At 32.2% G+C, this 21,802-nt stretch overlaps 2 protein-coding genes across 4 annotated transcripts in view; one reads left to right on the top strand and one right to left on the bottom strand.

The window, feature by feature from the left end:
- LOC113518426 (cuticlin-4) overlaps window positions 1-14,570 on the top strand; it is a 48,765-nt gene extending 34,195 nt beyond the window's left edge. Inside the window, 3 exon segments of the mRNA XM_026903341.3 lie at window positions 778-852; window positions 12,546-13,918; window positions 13,920-14,570. Coding sequence (XP_026759142.3) covers window positions 805-852; window positions 12,546-13,918; window positions 13,920-14,247 — 1,749 coding nt within the window. The 5' untranslated portion in view covers window positions 778-804 and the 3' untranslated portion in view covers window positions 14,248-14,570.
- LOC116413536 (uncharacterized) lies at window positions 363-21,591 on the bottom strand. 3 transcript variants are annotated; one of them, XM_052903107.1, is made up of 6 exons: window positions 21,262-21,591; window positions 20,243-20,407; window positions 19,366-19,500; window positions 18,914-19,114; window positions 17,211-17,371; window positions 363-843 (listed from the first exon to the last, which is right to left on the bottom strand). In XM_052903107.1, exons 1-5 carry the CDS (start codon window positions 21,439-21,441, stop codon window positions 17,246-17,248), a joined length of 807 nt encoding a protein of 268 aa, XP_052759067.1. In that variant the 5' UTR covers window positions 21,442-21,591; the 3' UTR covers window positions 363-843; window positions 17,211-17,245. The 3 variants fall into 3 exon arrangements, with proteins under 3 accessions (XP_052759067.1, XP_052759068.1, XP_052759069.1); XM_052903108.1 differs by lacking the exons at window positions 363-843; window positions 17,211-17,371 and adding an exon at window positions 18,720-18,857; XM_052903109.1 differs by lacking the exons at window positions 363-843; window positions 17,211-17,371 and adding an exon at window positions 18,720-18,835.
- Window positions 21,592-21,802: the final 211 nt, after the last annotated feature.

Raw genomic sequence — 21,802 nt, 5'->3', positions numbered from 1 at the left:
TAACTAATCTGAAAAAATACACATTATAACGTCACTATTGCAATTACTCTTTTATTTATATCTATTACAGATATACTATATTGTATTTGTCTATAAGTACCTTCTTGACATACTTCTTTCTGCTTAATTATTAATTGTTTATTTATTTACGTTATCTGCATACTAAAAGTTAATTTATTAATAAATTGGCTTAAATCCTGATAATTTACCTTATATAATATATTATGATCTTCTTATAATAGAATTACTTGAATATTAATAGCATTAATTAATTTTATATCAATTTAAGATTGAATTAAAGCAAAATATGCGGAAAACAAAAGGTTTGAAATAAAAGCTCCATTGATAGTCTCGGTTTTTATTTCTTAAACCAATAGTACCGTAAATAAACGGTCAATATTTGTTTATAAAAAATGTTCAATAAGCGTGTAAATACAGTTGACCTTGAGCGTAATAAGGTGAAGGCCGAATGCGGTTTCCTCTCGATGAAACGGGAGAGGCACGCGTCGCTGGAAAGATGCGACCGGTGCAGTTCCGGCGCTGCACGCTGCATTCGGTCAGTGGGTCAGCCCCACTTGCTACGCTGGTGGGGCTTGGGTGGCGGGGCGTGGGGGGAGCTACTGCAGCGTCCACGGCGCAAGCAGTGCGGCTAACACAGTCTCCGCCATGGTCGCCGCGCCCGCGCCGAAAGTGTCGCATCACTAGCGCTCATGTCCAGCGCCGCCCGCGCTCGGGCCCTAGGCTAGTGCTCTCCTGAACGTGTTTCGTTGGTTGCAGGTCGCGGACTGAAACTGGACTGTGACTATGAAGAGGACCAGGTTGCTGCTGGCTATTGCGACGCTCCTGTTACAGGTAAGCAACTTTATTTTTATTTTGATAAGTGAAAGTAGGCGATACCTAAATTAAATCAAGATGTTTTTTAAGATAAACAGAAATGAAAAGCCAAGTTTAACAATTGTTGTGAAAGGGCAGATTGATCGGTTGAGTGTTACGCGCCTTAACTGCAAGCGCACGTGCCGGGTGCGTTTCACGGTAATTTCAATGTTCAAGTTCATTACCTACAACGGAAATGCTCGATTTCCTTAGATTATATAACCTTAATTTTATTTATTTATTACTAGCCGATTCACGCGGGCAACGGGATAGGAATAAATAATCCTATGTGTTAAGTTAGATTTCTACCTACCTATATCGATACCAAATTTCATTCAAACGCGTCCAGCCCTTTTTTTATGGGTGATAATGAAACGGTACCCCGCCTCCGCTATCGGTATACGATGGCGGGGCACCAGTGCTGGGTGATAGGTGACGATGAAAGCAGGTTCGTTAGCCAATCGTGACGAATTCCACTAGAATTAATCACAATAATTTCCAGGGGGAACCCCGTGGAGGTCGAGCTGATAGGGTGTTGTTAGGTATGAAGAAATTAGACCTTATTACTAACAATCCCTTTTCCCCCAAACCCGTCCAGCCTTTAAAGGGTTGAATATCAAACATGCAATATACAACAAACATCTTAACATCTAAATATCTTTTCAAACGTTCATATTTATTAGGATTTAGGGTACAGCGGCTTTGTCTACACTGATCTATTTTTATGGGCACCTGTTTTTATGGAAAATGTCAATTTTCTTAGTATATACATACGTTATATTTACTATATAATTATATGAATAAAATCAAGCTTTCAATCAAATTTGAGTACTAATTTAATACATATATATTAAAATAATTGAAATAATTTAAATAAGAAAAAATCATGAATCATAATATACAAAAAAATCACAAGTTGACTATAATAGTAGAAAATGTCTGCATTCTGTTGCGTTTTATTTTTTCTTTGATGCTTATAAATGTAGCAGCTCGGCACGTACAATCTCACTAATGCCGCAGTTTTACAGTCCATATTGTAATACTTTACTAATGCAATAACGGCTGTGCTGGTGCATTATAAGCTAAATACGAGCCGCAACTTCGCTTGTAGTACCGTTTCCATCTGAACATATATGAGTAGTAGCTACTACTAGTCACGCTTAATTCTTTTAAAGCCACTTGTTTAATAACATTAGATAGATATGTATAGAGATTTTATTATCTATTTTTTATTTAGTATTGATAATTTTAAACATAATGATTTATGAAATTTAAAACTTTTTAATTTCAAATTGTTATTAACTTTTTGGTAATCTACCCTTACTACTTGTTTGAAGCACATTTTATAATAATAGAAATAATAAGAATATAAAAAATTTGTGTAATTATTCCTGCAAAATAATTAATATGACAAATTTGTGTTACTGCGTAACTCAATAGTAATAATTTTCTAATAATCGATAAGAAGTAATATATTTAGAATTATATTTAGAATTATATTTAGAAACTTAGAATTTATTTTATCACAGAAGTCTAAAATAATATTTGAAATTAAAATATTTAATTGCTTCATAATAACTCAAAATAAGATTTATCTGTTTAAATTAAAACAGTTTAGACATTTTATTTAAAAATATCTCCCAATATTCTAAATATAAAATAATCTCAATCGATATCTACTTCATTGGTTCAAACAATTGCTTACTGTACAAACTGTTTTTCGTAGAATTCCTTATGTGCACCCCTGAACGCTGATGGCGTGCCGTGTTGTACGCTACGCGCTTCACTCTTGCATTATTCAGCTTTTTCCGCTCGCGTTCTCTATAACTGGGCTAATGATTCCGTTAGTACATCCACAAAACAGACCATTCGAAGCTAACTGCGTATGCTGATCTGCGTATATTGAATGTCTATAAGAGAAATCAGCTCTTAGCACGGCGATCTTGAATTAATTGAGGTGCATTCGTCGTTCGCGTTACTATAGAGTACAGACATTTTCATATTTTCTGCATAATTTTTAAAAAGTAACTGGTATATTTTAAAAAAATAATATCATATAATCACACTAACCACTTGATCCTCTGATGATACTTTGTGTCATTACATCATGACAAATCTGCTAATAAGCAGAACGCCCAGATCTGAGCAATTAATTTCGAAAAGTTCGTTTCTTAAATGCCCTCGTCCGAGAAATAAACATGGAACCTCAGTTGCTTAAAACAATACCTTTTGACTACTCTATAAAGGTCTTCAAGTAATATGAAAGTCATTTCTGTCTTTATTCACCAATTGATTAAACTATAATTGAAAGCGTACATGTTTACTACCTTGACTCACAAAGAGCTTGTAGACGTGCGTTCGAATTTAGCCGACACAAAAACATTGTATCAATTTATATTTACAACCATATTTTCTATGATATTATTAAAGTCCCGTTCTCCAGTTATATATAAGTAGATATTATTATATTAGAAAACTTGTGTTTTCTATTATAATAACAAATAGTACTTTATAAATCTCTTTGAAATTCGCCTTGTGATTTATTTGATTTGATTTATTTCTTTGTTGTTTGTAATGGATATACTCAAAAACGATTATGTATACCTATTCAAAATTCTTTCACCTATAGAAAGTTACATTACCAACGAGCAACTAAGCTATATATATATATATATATATATATATATATATATAATGTAACCCAAGATATAAAAAAATTGCATATTAAAGCTATGTTGCAGTCAAAATTCTTAACCAGTCAAAAGTACTATTAACTAGCAAAATCAGTCTAAAGTACTTTTGACCGTATGCTTTAGTCAATAATACTTTTGACTAAAATAACAGTTAAAAGTATTTTTGTCCAATAGAGTTGGTTAAAGGTACTCTCGACTAAGTGATTTCGTTAAAAGTGGTTTTGACTGGTTGTATCAGTCAAAATTCTTAAAAAGTCCTAACCTAATTTACTTAGGTTAGGTTAGGTAAATATGTTTTCTATGTATTGATTGTAATGCTAAATTTTTCGTAATAAATGATTTCACATTTAATAAATATTTTTTTTATTCACATCTAAAGTTAATAGTGCTTTTGACTGATACTTTATTGCAGCTAAAACTACTTTTGACGAAGAGCGTCAGTCAAAAGTAATTTTAAACGCAAATTTGCAGTCGAAAGTACTAATAACCAATAATTTTCAATCAAAACCACTTTTGACCGACCTGTTCAGTCAATAGTACTTTTTAACTGACTGACTGGTTAAGAGTTTTGACTGCAACATATATGAAGCATAATATAAAGTACTAATTTATTTATCTATCTATCTACTCGAAGCTGGGACACTGCTAACAAAATTAACAAGGGGTCCTATTTTAAGATAACATTCTCTATTTATTTTTTGTAACAATAATTTCGATTGAATATTGAAGGAATCTTTTTCCTATTCTAAGAATCAATATAAACCAGATTAGTAATAAAATTGAGTCAAAAGTACTCTATATTCCGTTACATTATTATGATGTTGGAACGTCAAATTAAAATGCTATTTTAAATCTTGGAATAACCACTGAGGTTTCATTACCTCATACACGTTTGATTTCATACACGTTTCATTTCATTGTGTGATTTTTTCTCACTACAAATAAATATATACTCACCATGGTTCTGACTGCTTATTTTATGACAGAAATATTTAATATACTACCTATATAAGTCGATCATCAAGAAATTGCGTCTAAGTAATATTTGTTTGTACATAGGTATTTCTTTATGGCCATAAAATCATACAGTATGTTCGCCATCTAACATTAATAAAAAGTTATGTTCCCTTACTTACTTATATTTTTTATAAACTGCTATACTTATTGAGTAGTTTTTCTATTATAAATCAATCCAATCAATTTGTAGAATCAAACTTGTATTGTCATTACGTTATTTCTTCAAAGTAATTCGATTTAAAACTGCAAGATAACTTTTAACGCAATTGGATTGTGCTCAAACCGAAGTCACATCAAACAGTGGTTAAAACAAAATAAAAATAGTTTACAATATAGGTATACCTTCTAACTAACACGCACAACATTTTACTAAGGTCACATAAAATATTCTAAATATGAATTTATTCCAAATTCGATTAAACCAGAAAGTGAATTAGATGGTTTAACATGAATTCTCAATATATTGATATAAAAATATTTCTGAATGTGAGAAAAATTGCAGGTAGGTAATTAAAAAAATTAAACAATTATTTTATACTAATTGTATCCCGCGGCTTTGCCCGCATGAATTAGTACATAAAGTATACTAAGTACTAAGTTAAGATATAACCTACCCATGTATCAAATTTCATCCATTTTTATAATCGCATTTATGATATTAATAGAAAAATTAATTTAGAGGTATTTTTTGTTTACCATCGAAATTATATAATAGTGACATCTATTTGACGCAATTTCGATTCGATTGCGTCAAAAATCGGCCCACTATTTTAAACAACACAATTGCAAATGTCATAAACATTGCACGATTTATGAGTAAGTAATTTTTCAATGTCTAATCTGGAAGCAAGAACAAATCGAGTCATTGACCGTCATAATACCTATTTCGACTAACACTTTCACTGAATGAAGAATCACGTTTGTATCAGTAAGTGACGTAACAGCGGCGTGAAGTCGATTTCATTTTTGCCCATGAAAACAATTATAATACAATTTGTGAACGGAGACAGTTCTTTGGTCGTATCAGTTACAGTTGTTACGAAGCTACATCGTTCACGATTAAATAATTTGACAGTCATTATAAAATTGATTGATTAATTCAAGGGGTGTATCCATTACACTCGTTGGCTATTGTTGTGTAATCTAATATACATATGATATACACTTTCATAATAGTCAATAAACTTTTTATGTCTGATCGGTTCTATTATTTATAAAGATTAGAGGTTCTTTATTCACTGTGATTTGTATATTTTATATGATAACTTTGCTATTTGTAAATTGATTTATTTTTATAATCTATACCTACGTTTAGTGTCCTATACTCGTACCTATTGCATACTTTGGCCAGAATTTTGCCATAAAAATAAATAAATTATTATCAGCACTCTGACAGAGCTAATAGAAAGAATAAAAGATATCCATTTCCGGTTCTATACATATAATAAATATATATGATGAATGGCATTTTATTATTACATTGGTTGTACGGGGACAACATAACTTCGCTAATTCATGTTAGAAAGCAATCCGTCAAAGAAAGTGTAAACCAACGAATCACTTTCGATGTTACTACATATTCTTATTTATGTGTAATGATTTTAATGGCTTACTTGTATGTCCATTAAATGCATAAATTGTTATAATATGGACGTTATTGTATGCTAATTGTATACAAAAACGTACACATATTTATGACTCACTATTAAACTGTCAAATTATGATTTATTTTACAATCGGGCTTTATATGGTGATTGAAATTGATTTACGTGTTCTTGCTGTGTGGCTTTAATGTGTAGGTAATATATTAATTAATTATAATATTATAACTGGAGCGAAACTTCCAACTAAATATTTCTGTTTAATTTAACGCCAATTTGCTCATGACAACACTTATACACAATACAACGGATCATTTTCTAATTATTAGAGTTAGATTGAAATTTATCTGTACTTTATCTATTGTAGCAAAATTACAGATAAATTTTAATCTGACCAGATTGAAATTTATCTATAACCCGACCAGATACTAATTGCGTTATTTTGATAAAAATGAAAATTTAAAGAATCTCTTTAAAGAATCATCAATTGCCATCTTCAAGATAGAAATCGTTACGAAAAGTCACAAATATAAGTATTTATTTAAAAATATATTGTCAATGGATAAATTCCGAGGAAGTAAATATATAATAGTTATCATAATTTTTTTATAGTATCAGCGGTAAAATTGGTATATTTCATTACAAATAATTTTTAGATAGATAACCCTAAATCATATTAAATGCAAAAAAATGTTATATAAAACATACTTATGTGAATAAAACTAACCCTTCAATAAGTACAAAATGCTGAAAACAGCCCTTATTTTTAGAAATTTTAAATTAAAAAGATAGTATTCTGTTTATCAAAAATGATTTATCTAAAAAAAAATTATTTTAACATAAGTATTATAATTCTTGATTTACAAATGTTCATACAAAAACTCTTTCACTATATTATAAATAACATAAAAACTTATAAAATTAAATAAACCTATATTCGCATTAAAATTTCACTCATTATTTGAAAACGTGTTGCTGAAATGAAAGTCGTGTATGTAAGGTTAATGCTTATCGGTAGATGCCAACACATATTTACAGTAAAAGTCGCATTGCAAGTCAGTCCCAAAATAATATCTACACACGTGTGTAGTACCGTCACGACCTTTACTTCTAATTATATATTCACATACCATGTCAGTCTAAGGAGACATCATTTATTACTTGAAAATGTTTACAGCATGGGTGAGGCTCCAGGAAATGATCACGAACTATCTGATAATGCATACACTCATTTCTCACGTTCAAGCAGTTCGCAAAATGCTCGTAATGTGTATCAAATAAAGAGAGTGTAAGAGTAATGACATGCACACACACGCATCCTACATAGGAAGCTTTGATTGTACGATTACTATTCCATTGCGCTATATCTAATCTACCTATCAAAAGGCCTGTAGAAAATTGTAATGGATGAAAATGAAATGGCTACCCCACCCGCGTTAACCTTAGAACCTTTCCTTCCCCATTTTTGTATATGTTATTTTCTTAGTTATATATACAAGAATATGAATTATCAACTAACATAACAAAGCATAATCATAAAGATCATTCTTAAATACTGCAGCGATAGAAACCTAAAATTTTTCTTACTGCTGTTCTCGTAGAAAGTTCCGCGTGAAGGAAATCACACGAGTCACTTTCAATTTCAATAATACCAATTCATTTCTAAATTAAATAAGTAATTTCTTATATTATGTATTTTTTCTATTAAATTTTAAAGTTGAATCTAAATTAAAACTAGTAAATGTTTATATCAGAAAAAATATTAATGACCACGACCTTGTTAGTATTGGCAAACATTGTCGGATGCACACAAAAATCCGGTTCTATTAATTTCGTATTAATTTAAACAACTTTCACACCATTTTTTTGGTAAAATTAGGTTTGTTTTGCTTCAATCTCTTATGTAAGGATACAAAGTATAACGCCTAAATAAAGATTTCTAGCGTAAGGATTAAGTAAACATAGATTAAAGATAGTAACTAACAAGAAACTGATATAAAGGACTTACATAAGTAACAGAAAAATTATAACCAACTCAAAATAGTTGGTACATAAATTTACGCAATGTGCAGTTTATTTTTTTTAATTCTACGGAGAGTTTTATAGTCTATTGGTATACTGTCGCGATTTAGACTTTAAACAAGAAACTTTAAAGTAATTTAATAATAATTACTGACATACAAGTTAGCATCTAGCTTGCAATTCTAATATTATTGTTAAAAAAAAAAATTTATGTATATTTCTTCATCATTACAATTTTATCACTTTAAACCATTACATTATTTTGGGTTTGCTGTTTTTGTATTTCATTTCTACTATTAATTACTTTTACTTCATCTTCTAATTACTTTTGATAAAAAAAAAAACAGACTTAAATTCCAACAAAGTATAGGAATAAGGTTGTCCTAAGAGTAATTTTATTTTAATAAAAAAAAATCATTAATACTGTTTTAGATTAGACCGCAAAAATTTTCCCTTGTTCCGAAGTCTGTTAAAAATTAGTATAGTTGAATGATAACTATCATACAATTGTTTACATCGCCTTTACTCACGTTTTCATCTTTTCGTTTTCATTTTGAACAAGTTTAAACACGAAAACGTGAGAAAACCCGCTGTGTAATTGTAAAACTTATTACATAGTTAATTTACCATTTAAACAAAAACTTTACCAGCGTAGAAAGAGAATGTCAAGTACTTACTATTCTTAATTTATGAGACCGCAAGTACCTATTGATCTTAATCTATGTTTTCGTATCTCGTTAATCATAGACTAAGGATAATATCTGCGATTCTCTTTCTATGTCAAGGTACTCGGATAAATTACTACCTGTACAGATATGTCTAATGCGTTATGCTTAGTCTATGTTTCTAATACTACCTACATAATTGTGTATTGTCATAGATATATAATGTATTTCACACATAGATTAAGGATAGTATCTAATATATACATATACAAATATTTCATATTAATTTTTCTAAAGTATTATGTAGTTGCAGAGATTCAGTGGATGCAGGTGACTCGAGACTTTTATAATAATTACCTTTTTCAACATTATGCTGTAATATTAAAAACTATTAATTGAAGATTCAAGAGCACAACCCAGAATACTAAAGTTGCAATAGGCTCGATTCTAAGGCGCCAGTTCTATAAACTTATTTCTTAACCTACTATTTTAATTTAATAGGTTCGTGAAATTACTGTTTTCTAAAACATTACAAACTTAAATTATAATATTTTTTATTTAAGTCTATAAGAAATTTACTTCATATCGATTCTAAGCATAAAAATTTCGCACAATATGAAATTTAAATGTATAATTAAAGATAGGTTTAAAGAATTGACGCCACAGAATTCATCCCAATTTCTATTTAATTTACTACTTATTCGTGTAAGGATAGAGGATGTGTACTCGTATTACCTTGTAACTTTCACTTGCGTGCTCCTTCCGGCCACACCAGCGTGCTTATGGCACCTGTTATCGTTCCTACCTGTAACTCCATGAACTTAATATAACTTAACTAGAAATACATCGCTGATATTAATGCACCTTTCCACTTAGAGTTTACTAAAAGAGAACTAATTAAAGTTAAGCTCACCTTTATAGATTTGGTAACCTCTGTCATATTTCATATGTATTATGTATAGTAAAGTATAAATAAATAAATAAAAATAACATACTAGTAACTCAATGGTGAAAACAGATGGAAAATTTTTACTTTTACCCACCAGTAGGGAAGCAATATCAGGTAAAAAACTAAGTAATTTTTTTCTTTCAAGCATGTGTGTAGCTTACAGTTAAGATGTCTTAACTAAGTAATTCATTATTTAATAAATTTGCCTGCGTGACTTATTATAAAAAGTAGTCTGTACATCTAATACTGCATATTATTTTATTCAAACAAAATTTATAACATTAGTAGAATTTATCTTTACGATTAGTAATAAATTTTTCCTATTTCTAATACACACATCATCATCATTTCAGCCACTATCTATCCACTGCTAAACAGGCATCCAAGACCGTTACAAGGAACGGTTCTCAGCCACCTGCATCCACTGATTCCCTGTAATTTTATAGAGTAATGATTTAATTGTTTGTTTGTAATGAATAAACCCAAAAACTACTGAACCTATTTTAAAAATTCAACTATAAAACTTATATTATCAGCAAGGAACATAGGTTATATATTCTTTAAGAAAATTCTATTTACTCGTGCGAAACCGGACCAGATTACTAGCGTAAATATATTTTTAAATAAAGAATAATCCGTTTATAAGGAGCTTGACAGTACCTGTAGCCTAAAATCAATTATTTTATACATCCGTAGCTCTAAAATGTCACCTAACCAGAAGGTATTAAAAACTTTCCGCGAACTCTGTCACAGGCATTGACGTAGTACCTATAACGTACACTACAGGTATAAGTCTAGTATTATATAAATATAAGGCTGTGTGAATTCTATCGACCAATTACTAACTTGCACATCCAGATCTGTTTAAGAAAGCTCCAGTAACCAAGTGTTGCGCGTGTTTATAGATCCAGTGTTTTCTTCCGCAACTGACAATCTCGATCAGTGGGTAATTTCTAACCGGTTTAGAAAACATGACCGGTACTTGTAACATATCTATTTGCGCTAATGCCTTATTTCATTAAGAATAAAAGTCATTTTTCATCAAAGTTTTTCCGAGAAGTAAACATACCTAAGGGCAGGCTACCATATTCATCTCACCTATTCTCGTATGTCCTATATCGTTAAGACTTCATTTAACTCTCACTCCATAATAATTATTAACGTCACTTATTATAAGCTTATATTGACAAATATTATATATATATATATATATATATATATATATATATATATATATATATATATATATATATATATATATATATATATATATATATATATAAATCATTTCGAGTAGCGAATATTAAGCTCTGGATACTACATTTCAAAACACTTCAATCAGCATGACTATGGAACTCCCTTCTATGTAAGATTGTAATTTTATCAAAGTATCGGATTCGAGTTTGTACTATGATTTGCTTTTTTATAAATAAACATTTTCTTAGCTAGTTATTATTTTTCTTTTCTAGACTATATTTTTTGAAATTATTATATTATACTAAGTTTTATAAGCAAATTTAAAATCTTCAAGTTCGACTTTACCTTTGGCTCAGAATTACATATTACTCAATGTAACTCTAAAGGTAAATAGCAAATCTACAGAAATAAGTTTAGAAACTACGCGTTATTTTTTTTTCTAATATATTTTTACAGTAAATTTTATAAAATCTTGTAATTGTTTTATTCCACATTAGAAATATGTACGTGGTTATTTAAATACTGAATAATTATATAGAAATAATCTTATTAATTTCAATCCTAACATCAATATAACCGCTGCTCTAACATATTCACGTCTCTATAAGTGTGCATTATACACACGGCAGCCAGCCAAGATAAACGTAGCAAACTATCGTGAAAGCATCTTTGGAACTCATCTTGGCAGTATGATTGCGCTGATTAATATTATAATTGCTTGCACGAGCTATCCATCAGTGTAGAAAGTCGGAAAGAACGCCGCGCGCGCTCGCCGGATGATACGACGAGGCGCGAGGTGGCAAACGCCCTGCACCGCATGCGTTCGTGTGGCGTGAAGTAGACTGCGACGAGTAGAATGTGCCCCTCTATTCCATATAGGTTAACGACTAATAAAATATAATTTTTCTGTAATATCATATTTTATTAATAAATCTTCTACTGTCTAAAAAAAAATAACCGACAGATCATCGCACAGTGAATAAAAGCCACTAGATTTAGAGGCATTGCTTACATAAAACCTACATTATAAAACCTAAGTGAACACTAAGAAAGAATTTCTCAAACTTAATAAAGAAATCGGAAATAAACATCTCCCTGCGAGTAGGACCGCAATAAACAATTAGTCTGGAATCAAATAAAATCTCGATAAAACAAATTCAAATGAATTATTTCTCATTTAAATTTGCGAACTCGAATCTAGACAGCGCAAAAGCTTTCATTTCAATTTATACAAGATGATAACTTACAAAGTTAAGATCATCTACACAATTGACAAAACGTCTGATTATTAAAAAAAAGTGAACATGTATTATTTATATCTGTACTGTATTCGTAGATATTTTAAATGAAGCACAATCAGAAATAATTACTTAAAACAATAACGTTGTAGATATTTGATGTTTGTTACGTTGTTTCTCGAAGACAAAATAACCTAGTTTAGGAATCAGGCAATTGGCGTAATTTAAACGTCGATAAACAATTCACAATAATAGTCATAATACATAATGTATTATATTTTTGTTTTCAGGATGCATTATGCGAGCCTCCAGTGGATTCAGCTTCATTACCATTAGAACACCGAGCAGGTGGTGGCTATGGCCCGCCATTGCCTCCTGCACACACGGACGACCCTTGGCCACTTGCTACACCGGACAGTCCAAAAATTAAACATTTACAAGTTCAATGCGAGAAAACGCACATGCGAGTTAATATAGAATTTGATCGTCCGTTCTATGGTATGATATTTTCAAAAGGATTCTACAGTGATCCACATTGCATGCATCTCAAACCAGGTACAGGACATCTTAGCGCAACATTTGAAATTTTCCTCAACAGCTGTGGTATGTCGAGTTCAGCAAACCATAACGTTGCTACATACGGAAGCCCAACTCCAAGCGGATCTTATGTTGAGAATACAATCATCGTTCAATACGACCCATATGTTCAAGAAGTATGGGATCAAGCACGAAAATTACGATGCACGTGGTATGATTTCTACGAAAAAGCTGTTACCTTCAGACCTTTTCAAGTGGACATGCTCCATGCAGTTACAGCAAATTTTCTTGGCGACAACTTGCAATGCTGGATGCAAATTCAAGTGGGCAAAGGACCATGGGCTTCAGAAGTTTCAGGCATTGTCAAAATAGGACAAACGATGACAATGGTACTTGCTATAAAAGACGATGAAAACAAATTCGATATGCTTGTCAGAAACTGTGTAGCTCATGATGGCAAAAGAGCACCTATTCAACTCGTCGATCAGTATGGATGTGTTGTGCGGCCCAAAATAATGAGCAAATTCCAAAAGATAAAGAATTTCGGTCCATCAGCTTCAGTAGTATCTTTTGCATATTTCCAAGCATTCAAATTCCCCGACTCTATGAATGTTCATTTCCAATGCGTAATTCAAGTATGTAGATACAACTGTCCTGAACCAAAATGCGGTCTTGGTAATGAATATGGAGTTCCATTATTAGGCGGCAATACCGTTGGTGCTGGAGTATACGGACCTCCCAACTCTCCTCATGCTGAGTATGGTCCGCCGCCTCAATCTCCACACGCAGAATATGGCGTACCTCCAGCTTACCCTGATCCTCGGCACCCTGCTGATGCTACAGGCGCATTCTCAGAAAAGCGTGATGATGCAGTTCCACCACCACAAGCACAAGTATCATCAACACCTAATGCGCCGAGCCCCTCATCACCTGCACCAGCTCGTGAAGACGACGAGGTAAATTTGCCACCACCACCACCACCAGGTCGTCGTGGAGTTTACAATACTGTAAAAAGGAAAGACGAAGCTCATGGTAACCTAGCGACATTAGGTGGCAGACCTCGGTCTGTAGAAGACTTGCCCGAGAGTTTAGTTGGAATTAGAAGACGAAGAGCAACATCTACGCTTGCACGTTTACAAGCGCGATGCTCAAGAGATGACAGATGTGAACACTAGTCGCACCATTCAAGTCGTAGCACCCGGTGATGTCAACTTTGCACTAAACAATGCTGCAGCAAACGAGACCGTGGTGATCCAGTCTCCAGCGAGTGATCCGGAGACAATATGTATGTCAGTGCCGTCGTTTGTGGCGGGACTGGTTATGTTACTATTAGTGTTAGTGGTGGCATCCCTGGTTGCCGCGTTTCTTTTCGTGCGCGTACGAGCGCTCGACAGAAAGGGCGCCCACGGGACTACCGCCTACTACGAAACGGATTATGTGAAGCACACAAATTAAGGTGACAGAGTTCTACGAGTGCGAGTGTGACGCGAGGACGTTCCATAAACTCTACTTGGATCCAAAGAGCGTGCGCGCTTCGGCCCCGGCCGGACGGCCCGATGGCTCGACGCTGTCGCGGTTGCGATCGAAGCCCGGTGACGTGTGACTTATTTATTTAGTTAGTGAGCGTGATGTATATGTTCGACTGTTTTGTAAATTATTTTATTCGTGTGAAAAGCACTCTGTACTTATTTAGTCTGTTGTAATTTTGTAAAGAGTCGTAAGTAAGGATATAGTTGTAAGGAAGTTATACTTATACCAATTAAAAAGTGTCGCGTGTGAAAGAACAGCTTATTATTACACCTATTACTAAACGTCGCCTCTTACAAAGTTTTCGCCAAATTCAGAATCATAGAGAAAGTGGCTAACAATCAGTGCAGAATTTTTATTTTTTTCCAAGAATTGTAAATTGATTGCAAAAGTGATTCAAACTTAAAAGAAATCTTTAAAGTATAAGTACGAGTAATCCATGCGTCCTTCATGGACATTAAGCGCCACTGATATTTCAACTTCTTAATGATCGTATGTGTCTACACTAATATCTTACTAATATAATAAACAATAATTAGACAATTTTTGTACATAGAAGATATTAAAAAAAAATCAAACTAAAAGAGCACTGATAATAAGAGAACTTAATAAAAGAAATAGAAATCAAAACAATATTTTTTAGTCTATACAGTATATAAGTTTTGACATATCTGATATCTTTTCCATCGCTAAATGATCAGATCGCCAACCTCCGGTAGGAGATGGTACCTTAAGAAAAAGAAGATACCCTTTCCGTTACTACGAGCATCACAGTACATTCGGTGAAAATCCGTGGTGATGTTCATATCTATAGGCAATGGATACTACTTTCAATCAAGCGGATCGTCAATTTATTAGCCATTCTAAGCTGCAAAAAAATCCTTTGGACTTTTTTTAATTTATCATAACACAGTATAATTCGCATGAATTTATCATCACGATATGATAAGTACATACAAATAGAGTTGCTTTTAACTTTCCGTGTACGTCATGTACGGAAATTAAAAGTGACTATACAATTCCATCATATTGCTTTCATATTATACCGTAACGATAAAATCGCATGATGTCGTGCTTTATTAAAACTAAATCGTAAATAACGCCCTCTATCCAATTTATTGAAAAATATTATATTTTAGACCATTTATAATATTTATTTAATAACATTCTAACTATCTTATCTGAATATAAAAATAATAATAAATATCAATAAACAAAAACCTTAGAAGAAATTAAATGAGTATTCATCACCACAAAAAGTGCAAAATATTTGAATAAAATGTTAGTAATTGGGATAGATAAATAGACAAAATCGTTCGTTGCTTCATTCTTACTACATTATTTTTATTTTTATTTGCTAAATAGATTAAAATAATTTTAATAGATACCTTATAGATAATTAATAATAGTAGAAATGTTTTAATTCATATAATAAGTTGCATTCCTGGAATTTATATGCACTGTAAAAATATACTTTTTACAATTTTAGCACTTGCTACTTCCTGAAGACGAATACAGTATACGCAATGTAAGTATAAAATGTAATTAAGTTTTAGTAAATAAGATGTCGTAGCATCAGCGATAAAAGAAAGAGCATTCGATTTTTAAATTAAATAAATACGTTAGAAGCAAGAAATCAAGATACGCTGGTACTGGTACATTTGCAGGTAATTATATCATAATTTTAAATCTATGCGACGTAACACTGCTAACTTTATTAAATACTTTATTGTAGTAAAATCTATTCAATTTAATAAAAAAAATAATCAGTAATTAATTGATATATACCCAAATGTTCAAAAAGATCTAAAGAATACTAAGAAATGATTACATATATTTTTATAAAGGCAGGTCGGTTTCTAGTCTGTAACATAGCACGCCGTAGTTATTACGCTACACCTTTCTTTACTGTAGCTATGCGGCAAATTCTATCCCAAATAATAAAATATGTAAAAAGAAAATAATCTATTTATAATAACTTTAACACGAAATAGACTAAAGTTAAACGTTTTTAGGAAATTCCTACAATATTGCTAATAGTTCTAATTCTTATTGACAATGTAATTTAAGATTTAATTTATTCATTGCAATAGGTATTGTTGTTGGGAAGTCGACTTCATTCAAAATCAGTGATTATCAGGCGGCGTATTAAGTATAATTTAATATTTTACCATAATTAATAGTAAAAGTGAACATAAATGGTAATAATGGCAAAGTATTTACATACTATTACACATAACCGTACTCAGTAATTTAATGGTGTGGAAATAACAGATAAAAAATATATCTTCAAAAGGTCACCGTCAATTCGGTTCTGTTCAGTTATCATCTGGTTTTTTATTATAACAATACAACTGAAATATCCGATTTTTATAATATTTAGCTTTAAATCAGCGCTTAAAATTCAAATTTTTAACTCTAATCTTTGTTGTTTTCATATATTCAATTCCTTCTTATAGAACATTAATAAATATGCACGCGATTACTTCTATAAAGGTAAATGTTTTCACAACTGCAGCCTATCTACCATGAAAGTTTGTTGGAAATTTTAGAAACGAACGAACGAATTTTGTCACAATATTATAATTTTGATAATTCAAACAATTTTAAAGGTTTTGAACTAAATCCCTGAATTTTAGTATGTACGAACGTGTTTTGAAGACTTCAATTCCAAACTTTAGAGCTATGGCTTTCAGATTCACAAAATGCCTACCTAATATCATCAGGCGCCGACTGTGTTCTAATAGCCTCTTAATTATAGTAATGTTCATTATTCACATAATTGGACTCACGTATGAGAAAAAATGGCATCTGTTAAATGACGCACATTTGCAAGCATTGTTAATTACAGCAAGAACAATCATCAAATCATAAATTCACACGAGTTTCACCTCCAAGGTTGATTTTTCTTAAAACTCTTCGCATTTTACAACAAATTCTTTGGTGTTAGTACAAGATTCATATGGGAAGGTATCGACTCGTTTCTAGTGGGACTCTTGTACAAAATTCGTGACCGTTTATCATATTTCTCACCGATTATATTAACAAGATCCTGCAATGAAAATTTATACCTAGTAAGTATCAACACTAATGATTCTGTGAATTGTAAGCCTATTTTTTAATACAACTTGGAATAGCAAACAAGCTGACGACCCACCTAATGGAAAGTGGTAATCGTCGCCTATAGACACGAGCAGTACCATGGACATAACAGAGTATAGTGTTTCACCCATGATACCCCCATGCGTTGCCATTCCTGAGAACTCAGGTGTTATTCCTCTGGACCATGTAAATTCATATTAAAATAAAAATGTTTCTGTAGTTATTTGAATAAAGTTTATTATATAGGAGCATTTAAATTTCTCACAATTTTTTCTTAATATAAAGTCGAACCTTCGACCGGTACTATAAATTATTTTTAAATATAAATAACATTCCAAAATCAATTACAAATTGTATATTATACAGATTATAAATTAAACAAATAGTTTAAATCATAAAATTTGTAGAAGAATGAATCATAAAATCATAAACTTCCGTGTGACAACGAAGTAAAAAATGAAACCATATCCCACGATGTTAGATAAGTAGTAGATTAATAATTAATAATAATATTAATAATTAGAGTAAAAGTAGATTTTCCTCTTATCGGAAAAGAACCGTTCCTAGCAATAGTAAGATAACGTAATAAGATAATTTGATAAATCCGTGGTTTTATACCTCTTTAAACAACGATTCATCTACTTTTGAATTTTGTTTCACATGTGACTCGATTATACTAGTGGTCGCTTGACGCCGATCACAAGCATTTACAGCTGGTATTAGGGATCTATGTTGCGCTGAAGATAAATGTTCGTTGTAACATTTCTCTGACGTCTGGTTACATCGGTTCACCTTAGGTCTAGGATATTATCACTCAACGCCTTCTGCGCCTTCTAGTTCCAAACTAAACCGCATATTTTCTTAAATTTATATTGTACAAGGATTGAACCCACAGCCAACGAAAGGTGAAGCAGTATCTTAAACTACTATATTACTAAATTTGACTAGTGTAAGTAAAGGCATTAAAAGGTTACAAAAACATGAATGTAATTGGTCAAAAATAAAAAACTTTAATCCTTCTATACCTAAACCGAATTATACTTCATTATCATTAATTCAACAGTCAAATTAGTATACGAGTACAACACTCTAAATTATTTATTGTTTTTCAACCCAAGTTTTTTAGGAAAATGTTCAAATTCATCCTAAAATGTTCCTTTTGACTCCGAATGTTGACATGCAATTTTAAATATAGAAAGTCGGGTATCTGTTTGAGAAGCCTACTACTATGAGCAGCCTTTATTTGGTTTCGAATTTATTGGTAAAGTTACACCATGTAACTTTACCAATAAATTCGAAACAACACATTCGAAATGCACCAGAGTACTTAAAATGCTTGGGCACTGTCGACAAATGCGACTAAACGGTAAAGCTACTCATACCATTTTTTCGCAAACCACAACCACGATCTCCACTAAAAAAGCAAACCAAGATTTCTTTAAATATTACTTTTAAACACTACAAAATTAAGAATATCAGTTAGCACTCTTACCGCAGTTTGATTTTGATATGAAGGTGAACATGAGGTTCTGTAAATGGTTGGACTCCGAGGTGGTAGACAACCATTGGTACGACAAAGACGTGGTACTCGCCAGTTGTATTGCAGAAACTGTGTCTCGTACTGTTTGAAACATTTCTTTCGATATTTCCGAGGTACTTTGGCATTCTTATTTTCACATTTAGGACATTGATTCTAAAAAAACGAATAGTGTGTAAAGAAGTAAGAAAGATCTACTAGTAGATAATATATAAGACGACAAAGTGTTTTTCTAGATGGTAAGAGAAATAAAAGGTAAGTTTCGAAATGAATGCTCTTAAACAGTCGGAAGCAAATGGATACATTAAATAGGATACAAAGTTTTGGGAAAATCATGTATCTACCAGTGAACAGACAAAAGCTAGGATGACGATTATAACAATCTTTTCTAAATCAAAAATACGTACCGATACTATCATGTGCGTCGCTGGCGCTTCCATTCGTGGCGGGAAACGCGCTGGCTGCCTGTGACACTGCGCTCTCGATGCTGCTCGCTGCGTTGAACAACAGCCGGCACAATTCGCAAGCAGATGCGGTTGAAGCTACACACATTGATCAGTATGCTAAAACTTGTCGTTATTCGAGTAGGTAAAACTATCAATTCTTAAAGACCCTATATATATAAGAATAAGAACTTTATTTCATTGTCATTGAACAAGCACGTCTACTGTGTATTAATATCTGGTTGATAATTAGGACTATATTACATGCCCAGAGCTAACGACAAAGCCCCGGTGTATACATAATATTATCTATGACAGAACTAACAAATATACCTAACTAAATATATAGTAACTAAAGTAGAACAAAGTATCTAAATACGAAATAAAGAAAGCAGATGGGAATAACTACAAGGATTGTCCCTAGTATTCACAGGCTTAACAGTAACACACCGGGGAAAAGGGATTGTTAGTAATGGAGACTGATAATCCCATTGCTAGCAATATACCCAACCAGGTCGACCTCCTCGCGGTTCTCCCTGGAAACTATCATGGTTAATTCCTTATGAATTCATCATGATGGGCTAACTGCCCTGTTTTCATTCTCATCGATCACCCTTCACTGGTGCTCCGCCAGCGTATCCCGTTAGCGCAGATGGGGTTACCATACCATTTTCACTCATAAAAAAAAACTGTAACACACCGTTTGCACCAAATATGCCGCAGATAACATGTGTTGCAACCTACATATGTTTTGGTGTAAACGGGGAATACGAGTTATTAGGTAAAGTTCTATATAATGTATAGATTAAAAAGGATGTCAGAGCTAAACGGAGGCCCGTACATCGGAGGCAGCACCTGGGTCAAGATGTGAGCAGCCTGGAGCGCCGGGTGGTAGGCGCTGGTGGTCGCCGCTCGCTTTGCCGGCACCTTCGCTATTGTGAACGTGCACTTTTATATTATTTCGGACTAGATGCGGTTTAATCTCTTCAAACCAAACATTGCACAGCTGAAATTATAAACATACCTATTATTTTGTTTAATTTATTTACAAATAAATGACAATAGAAATATACATGCGAAAATGTAAAGATCCCGGAGCTTGGTCTAGATGGTCATGACCTGATAAATCATGTATAATACACAATAAAAAAAAAGTCTTCGAATCTGGCATGAGATAAATTATGAAGACGGCCTTTCGTACTCAAACCACAACATACATAATAATATCCCTTATTATAAAATATTCTAAGAAACAAAGTCATAAACTGTGAATATAGTGCCCGATTAAGCTATTTTTCCACTCTACAAAATATTTGCCGCTCTTTGTAATAAATGACCATTTTAACTCCAGTTAGTTTGACTTTTTTTTTTAATTGGTGATAATAAAATAGTAACTCCGTCTGCGCTATCGTTATACGATGGCAGGGCACCAGTGAGGAATGGATGATAGGTGACGATAAAAACAGGTCAGTTAGCATATCGTGATGAATTCCATTAAAATTAACCATGATAGTTTCCAGCGGAAACCACATGGAGTTCGACCTGATAGGATATGTGGCTGGAAAAGGGTCAGCTAGACTCCATTACTAACAATCCCTTTTCCCCCAATTAGTTTGACTTACTGCTCTCCTAGATAGAGTTCTGGGATGAGAGTAAATTAAGTTTTATAAAGCAACAAAATTTAAAAAAATATAAGCGATATGTGGTGCTCGATGCTAAAGAAAGAATATATTGTAAAGCTTTCCTATATTTGTAGATTTTTAATTAAAACTAGTACAGATATGTGAACATTAAATAATAATCACGAGAACTAACAAATATTACAACGGATTTGCTTATAATATTCGTGCAGGCACTTACTCCAACTAATGCGTTTTCTAATTCATAACGTATACTCTTCGGTATTTTGTTACTGTTTCGACTACGTTGCTTTATATCTATATTAGAAACAGTACAATCCACTGAAGTCTCTAAACAGTAACGTCTCCGTGTACCATTTCCACTGGTATCTAGCTGCTTCCTAATTCGTGGATGGGACATTTTGTCATAAATATTAAACGGAAATTAATTTTTTTTAAAGATTATTTTCTTAAAAACATATATAAAATAGAAACGTCAAAACAGGCACTTTCAATTGTTCATTTATTTTTTAATATTTACAAAAAAGATTTTTTTAAAAAGTATTAACAGTGGAGGGAAATATAAATAGGCAATGAAGACTCTGTGACAAGCTGTATTACATATATAATACTACTACTACCGTAACATGGTGATCTAAAAAGGCGGAAAATGTTAAACATAGCGGTATTCTAGAAAATGAAACTACAATTAAAATACTTGACGCTGGCAGAAATGGTTGTAAAAATAAAAACCGAATGCAATTAAAAAAAATAAAAATAAA

The sequence above is a fragment of the Galleria mellonella genome, unplaced genomic scaffold, assembly GCF_026898425.1.
Source record: "Galleria mellonella isolate WM207_F2 unplaced genomic scaffold, CSIRO_AGI_GalMel_v1 utg132, whole genome shotgun sequence".
Lineage (NCBI taxonomy): Eukaryota > Metazoa > Arthropoda > Insecta > Lepidoptera > Pyralidae > Galleria > Galleria mellonella.
The sequence above is the reverse complement of the archived record's forward strand: the minus strand, read 5'-3'. Positions and strand labels throughout refer to the sequence as shown.